The 6,960-nt window shown below is 44.6% G+C and overlaps 1 protein-coding gene across 1 annotated transcript in view; it reads left to right on the forward strand.

The window, feature by feature from the left end:
- Positions 1–6,813, forward strand: part of CLNS1A (chloride channel, nucleotide-sensitive, 1A) — a gene marked incomplete at its 3' end in the record, with an annotated part of 6,962 nt that extends 149 nt beyond the window's left edge. The window contains exons 1-5 of the mRNA XM_010188017.1: positions 1–18; positions 1,992–2,128; positions 4,350–4,457; positions 6,086–6,196; positions 6,640–6,813. The exon at positions 1–18 is cut by the window's left edge and continues 149 nt beyond it. Of these exons, the coding sequence (XP_010186319.1) occupies positions 1–18; positions 1,992–2,128; positions 4,350–4,457; positions 6,086–6,196; positions 6,640–6,813 (548 nt within the window). The remainder of the gene's footprint in view (positions 19–1,991; positions 2,129–4,349; positions 4,458–6,085; positions 6,197–6,639) is intronic.
- Positions 6,814–6,960: the final 147 nt, after the last annotated feature.

Here is a 6,960-nt window from a genome sequence, read left to right on the forward strand (position 1 = left end):
GCTTTACATCGCCGAGAGGTGAGGGGGGCGGAACCACTGTAGGCCTCGGAGTGCGGGGCTGCCCTGAGGGGGGATGGCGGCCGTCGTGTGAGGGCCCTCCCGAAGTGGGCTGTGTGTATTATACTGAGAGGGCTGGCTTTCCTTGGGGGTCGGTGGAGACCAGGCCGGGAGGGCCACGGATGTATGGGGCCTCTCCCCTGAGGTGACTCTTGGGGTCTCTCCTAAGGGTACCTGCCAGAAGAGGGCTGTGGTGAAGGCTCTTAGCGGGCTGTGAGGGGCCAGTTTTGAGGAAGGTCCTCACTATTCCTGCCCTAAGTGGTGTTTTTACGCGAGAGGGAACAGCGCAGCCAAGGAGCCCGGCGGACCGGCTCGTTAAAAACACGGCACCTCTGTCCCGTTGGCAGGGGAGTGAGCAGTGCTGGTTTTCTGCTGTTCTTAATTATGGTTCTGTGAAGTCTTTCAGGTTGCATTAATCACCTGGACACTGTTCTCACTAGGCAGAAATCAGTCTGGTTTTTCTATAAGCTGTTGCCTGAGTTCTTTGTAGTTTCCTTTAAACCCTTTATGGATTATACCTGCTCAAGGAGGTAGCTTGTTTGTAAAGGCAACATAATTTTCTTTAACCATGGAATAGTACTCTGAATGTAATGCATTTCTGCAGCACGAGAGTTGTTAGAACAAAAACGTCATCTAAAACATGTACTGAGGGGTGCATTGTCTTTTAAAATCTTAAGACTCTCAAGCATTTATGAAATGGGTAATACTTGATGGGCTTTTGCCCCTCTTGGAGAGGAATCTCTCTGGGATTTCAGTTACTCTTTTGTATTTCGTTGTCTGGTTGCAGCATCCACTCTCGTGTATAATGTTGGGTTTCCTCGTAACTTGCTTTCAATAGATTTTTGTGTGATTTTTGTACAAGTCTGCCAGCTTTCTCCCAACATGTTTTGAGTGCATTGCAGAGCTTCTACTGGAGTCGCTTGCTGGTAATGAATAGAAAACGCCGGCGTCTGCAGGAGTGCTGTGCTGTGGGAGAACTGGACACTGGGGAGGACAATGTGGCTTTGGATCTGTGTACTGACTCTGTGTCAGCAGCTGGAAGCACTGAGAACTGGCTGCTTGCGGCTAGGAAAGAAATTCCTCAGAATTCCTTGTTCCCACTTCGCTGGCTCTTGCTTTCAGCCTGATCTCTGGAGGCGAAGAATCTTTTGTGACCTTGTTATTGTGCTGAGCTTCATGCATTGTGGAGGTCTCAGTTTTGGCACCTCGGTGTTTCTGTTCACTGTGTCCTCATCGATCACACCCAAAACTGGCTTGGGTTTGGTTTCTCGGCTGTAGAAAGACGTTGATCTTTCTGATGTGACGGAGGTGGCAGCCCAGCAGGGACAACCCCTGCTGTCTGTGGCAGTGGTTAGGGATGAGAGTGAAAACGGGAGGAAGCAGAGGTTATAGCACAAAAGTTGTGAGACGGAAAATTCCTAACTTGGCTTTGTTAGCTCTGCCCATCACAGAACTGGTTGTTTTTCTCCGTACAGGCTATACCCACATCAGATTTATAATCCTCCAGGAATTACGATAGTGACTTTTCATAGTGTTCTTGTCTTGAAAGGCCACAGACCATTGAATAGTTTGAGTTATAAATCGTCCTCTGGAACCTCTGCAGTTATCTTTGGGATGATGGATATCTACAGGGAGGAGAAAATGAAGAGGCAGGGAGAGAAATTCAGGGTTTAGTGCAAATGTGACAAAGCTGAAATGTGTTTAGGGTGCTCAGTATCGCATTCTTTTTAAAGGTTTCTTTTACTCCAGCCATCAGTTAATGTGGTTGCAAGGTCCCATTAGGGCAGGTCCAGGACTGTACTACCTGAGAGTGGGCAAGTTCTCCAGAATTACTCACTTTTGGGGGTTGCTTTGCTTTCCTGCAGGTGTGTCAGGTACCTTAGATTCCTCCTTTAGTTTCTAACTTGTCGCTTTATTTTCCCCCTGCCTGTTAGTCGCCTGTCGTGGCTGGAAAACTCTGGAGTTGGCTTCTTCTTGGATTACCCCACCATAAGTTTGCACGCGGTCTCCAGGGACCTCACTGCCTACCCATGGGAGCACTTGTACGTCATGGTGAATGCCAAATTTGAAGGTATGCCTGGAGTGTCACTTAGGGTTTCCATACAGTCCTGAGCAGCAGGATTTCTTCAAAAAGAGTAAATTTGGGTTTAAAAAATGATATGCTTCATTGAAGTAATATCTTGTATTTTCTTTTCCGTTTCCCTGAAGGCTGGTTATTTCAGAAGTGTATTTTTGCCCTCGTTTAGAGTCACTTCTGTGCTCTTCTGCTCTCAGCATGTGACTGTGTACAGCTGGAGCCACTGAAAATTGGTTCTCAGCTCTCGTACACTCATTTTAACCAATTTAGTTCCTCTGCAGGCTCCCTGTGATTCCAGTTTAGGTATCATTTTTGCTTTATTGAATTTATGTTAATGTTGCTGCCCTCTCCAGGAGTTATGAATTCCTGCGGTTTTACATAAGCCTGGAAGCTTTCATTCATTTTCTCCCACAGCTTGCATTAAAATAACAAACCAAACAAAACAATAGCTCATGTTATCAGGCTTACTGGTTCTTTGCAGATTTCCCACAGAACCAACCTGCTGACCCTTCTTGCTGTGACCTAGATAAAAACAAGCTTTCTGTTTCATTGAATGAAGATTTTCTATATTTTTTGAGGTATCAGATTTTTTTTCTGCTGTCCTGATTGAAGACTAGCGAGTGTTAAGTCTTGAGGAGCTCTCCTTTCCCCTTCATGCCTACTAGTCATCGTAGTTAATGGTTAAAATCCAGCTTTTAATGTCTCTTTAAATAGTCTGTATACTGAAAGTATTGACAAGACTCTGAGGAGGCAGAGGAATTTTAAGCTATTAATACTCTTCATTATTTCCTTCTCTCGTGTTACTAATATTCTTTGCCAGTCTATCACTACCAATAAGAAGAGAATGTGTATGTACACCTCTGGGTTGTCTTTCTCACTCCTCTTTGAACTGTGCTTAATTGTGAAGTAAACTGAGCCCATTCTGAAGAAAGATGTTTCCAGCTTTTAATTCATTCTGATAATGGCGTTTGAAATTACAGATATCCTGTGATAGGTCTTGTCTATAAATCCTTAATGGACTGTTTGGGTTTTTAGAAATTTCGTTTTTAAAATTTCATTTTAAAAAATATATTTTTCTCTCTGGTTACAGTAAATCTTCTACAGCAAGGGTAAGGCTAAATGTTTAGTTTTCCAGTCTATCCATGGTCTGGTGTTTTAACTGCTGAATTGTGTTAAACCCAAACCTCTCCACTTCTTTGCCTGCAGGAGCCTTCATTCTCAGTTGGGCAGGGTACATTTTGTTCTTCCTCTGGAAGTTTTTGTTGTGCTCTCTGTGTGTATGTGCCTTCTCCTCGCCCCTTTTTTTAGAGAAAAGCAGTCAGAGGTTGACTTCATTGAAAACAAAGAGCTGGGCTCAGCAGTAACAAGCTGTGCCCGCGGGTGTCGTTGGAAAGGGACTGGGTAACTTCCTTGGACACTTCATTTTTGGGGGCAGCTGCCTGGCGGCTTCTTGGCCTCTTCATATTCTTGGTGGTGTCAATTTTGTGTGTGATAAAAGCCACTCTCAGTGGAATGGCCTTAACTGTATTCCTCTTTTTCTATAGAAAATAATTATGCACTTTTGAAGCTGTCAGTGCAGTGTCCCCAGCCACAAAGCGATGAGCTGTAGCCACCATCTCTGTGGGTTTTATGTTTACAGAAAGTAAAACCTCTCGCTGTTGCTCATTTATTCACGTATGTAGTGCACAGAAGTTGGGAAGCACAGTTTTGGCCACTGTTGTCATGGCTCAGGGTGTGCTTTTTGCCCCTGACATCTTGCTGGAACAGGAGAAATTGAGTCAAGATCCTCTATAAATGTTACACTCCTCTGTGAGAGGCCACAGTTGATGTGATTTAACGTAATACCTGTATTTCGTTATGCAGATAAACAGTAGTGATTGTGAATTGTGGTTTTTTTGAGTGCAGTTGCTTTTAATAAGAATCGGGCAGTTTTCCTGAAGTACGTGAATACATCCTGTGAATGTTTCAGAAATCTAAAATCCTAAAATTCTCAACAGAGACATTTTCATGTGCACTATGAGTGTTCTCAAGGTGCTGTGAGAGGGCTTTGTGTGTCTCTAATGTGGATGGGAGTGGCTTGGTTTCTGCCTCTCACAGCTTGTGTCCAGGTTTCTGATTTGATTACAGAATCAGTGTGTTCCTGAAAGAATAAACAAATATGACTTTGTTTTTGGACAAAATAAAACATGTTTCTCATAAATCTTTCCTAAAGAAGAGGAGACAAAAGAGGGTCCCGTGGCTGAAGGGGAAGAGGAGGAAGACAGTGATGACGATGTTGAACCAATTGCAGAATTCAGATTTGTACCTAGCGACAAGTCAGCCTGTAAGTGAAGAGGGAAGTTGGGGTTTGGTTTAAAGTCATGGCTATATGTGGAAGACACTGGGGTATAGAGATGTGAATGATGTGATCCTTTATTGACCTTCTCTAATTACTTGATTTCTGTGTGCTGAGAAGATCAATGCAAGTTGCTTTATCTTGCTCGAAACTGGAATATTTCAAGCAGCTGTTTCTCAAGGAAAACTCCAGTGCTTTAAAATAGAGACTTTTAAGTATAAACGTGACACAGGTAACCTTATTTGTATACATTTACAGAGAACTTGTATGGGAAGCATCTTTTTAATTACAAATATTTGAGTCAGCGACAGTTTCATTAGGAACATGCTAATATCCAGACACTGCTGCTGAAAAGCAGCTGTATCCCATCTGGCGTGGAGCGTACAGGTTTTACAAATCCTGTGTGTTCGATGCTGCCAGGAATCCTGCAGTGGGAAAGCACAGACTAAATTGTCCAGAGAGAAGCCTTTATCATCAATGAAATACTGAGAAAGTGCTGTTAAGAGGATAAAACACCAGGCTGGATCGGGGAAACCTGGTTTGTGTCTTGCAGGGCAGCTGCCTGCTTGGATGATATTTTAAAATATAAACTCTGTAGTGGTTTCTGGTAAAGGAGTATTCTCAGTCTCTCTGCTCTCTTAGTCCAGGTTTTCTTGTCTGCTGTTGTGGAGCATTGTTGGAGAAACAAATCATAGAATTGCTTGGGTTGGAAAAGATCTTTAAGATCATTGAGTCCAGCACTGCCAACTCCACCACTAAACCACATCCCTAAGTGCCACATGAACCTGCCTTTTAAATACCCCCAGGGTTGGTGACTCCACCACTTCCCTGGGCAGCCTGTTCTGGTGTTAGACAACCCTTTCGTTGAAAAATTTTTTTCTCCTATCCAATCTAAACCTCCCCTGGCACAACTTGAGGCCATTTCCTCTCGCCCTATCACTTCTTACCTGGGAGAAGAGGCCAACCCCCACCTCGCTACACCTTCCTTTCATGTAGTTATAGAGGGCAATAAGGTCTCCCCTCAGCTTCCTCTTCTCCAAGTTGAACGACCCCAGTTCCCTCATCTGCTCCTCATAATTCTTGTGCTCCAGACCCTTCACCAGCTTCATTGCTCTTCTCTGGACACGCTCCAGCCCCTCCATGTCCTTCTGGTAGTGAGGGGCCCAACACTGAACACAGGATTTGGGGTGCAGCCTCACCAGTGCTGAGTACAGGGGAAGGATCAATTCCCTGGTACTGCTGGCCACGCTATTTCTGATGCAAGCCAGGATGCCGTTGGCTTTCTTGGCCACCTGGGCACACTGCTGGCTGATGAGGGAGGTTTTTCTTAATCTCTGCAACTTCAGACTGCCCTCATAAATTTTGAGAAATGCTGGCTTCTTGATTTTTGGCACGTGCAAACAATTAAGATACAGTTTAAGCAGCTGCTTCTAACAGCATCTTAGCTGAAGTTGCTCTTCTCCAACTGGAATGGGAGCCCGGCTGTACAAGCTGGTTCCTCTGAGTCCTGGTCTCAGCTGGTGGGAGATTTGCAGCTGACTGAAAGCACTGGAAGTTAACTGCTAGTGTCTGTTGTGGCTGCTTGCTCAGAAGATATTTCTGTTTTGCTCGTACAGTGGAAGCCATGTTTTCAGCAATGTGTGAATGCCAAGCTCTGCACCCGGACCCAGACGATGAAGATTCGGACAACGATTATGAAGGGGAGGAGTACGATGTTGAGGCCCGTGGTTCGTAACAGTTGTTTCTTTTGAAATACTTACCAGCCCTTGGATGCCTGGAACAACTCCTGTGGTACCCGTCATGAGAATGGTTTGATCTGTTAAGTTCCTTGTCATCTTGCCTAAACATCCTTTATGCCATAGGCACAGTATAAAGACTTAGAAATCTGTCATAAATCACTGGAGTTCAGCGTAACCATTATTCTTATTCTCAGAAACCCCAGGACACAAGTACCAGTCTTGCTTCTTCCCAGTTGATGTGCTAGCACAAGTTCAGTGCTGGTGCTGTGGTCTGTTCACATCTCTCTGTATTCTGTAACTGATGTCACCAGCCTTTTCATCTCAGTCACTTAATCTGACCCTAACTCACCTGGCTGTTGTCCTGTTGCTCCACCCCTGCTCGATCCATGCACCTAAACTCAGGTCTGATAAACGTAAACTTGTTTTTGCAGAGCTAGAACAAGGTGACATCCCGACCTTTTACACTTACGAAGAAGGATTGTCGCAATTAACTGCAGAAGGCCAGGCCACGCTGGAGAGGTTAGAAGGCATGTTAGCCCAGTCGGTCAGCAGTCAGTACAACATGGCTGGAGTGAGAACAGAGGACTCAATAAGGGAGTTTGAAGGTAAGAAGTGAATTTATTTTACTTAAGAATATGTCAACGCAGTGGTTCTCTGGTCTGGATGATCCATAAACATCAGGACTGAGCAAGTATCACGCTGTGGGTGATACCGTACCGCACTGTCACAGAATCACAGAACGTTAGGGATTG

The sequence above is a fragment of the Mesitornis unicolor genome, unplaced genomic scaffold (assembly GCF_000695765.1).
Source record: "Mesitornis unicolor isolate BGI_N332 unplaced genomic scaffold, ASM69576v1 scaffold41177, whole genome shotgun sequence".
Taxonomy (NCBI): Eukaryota; Metazoa; Chordata; class Aves; order Mesitornithiformes; family Mesitornithidae; genus Mesitornis; species Mesitornis unicolor.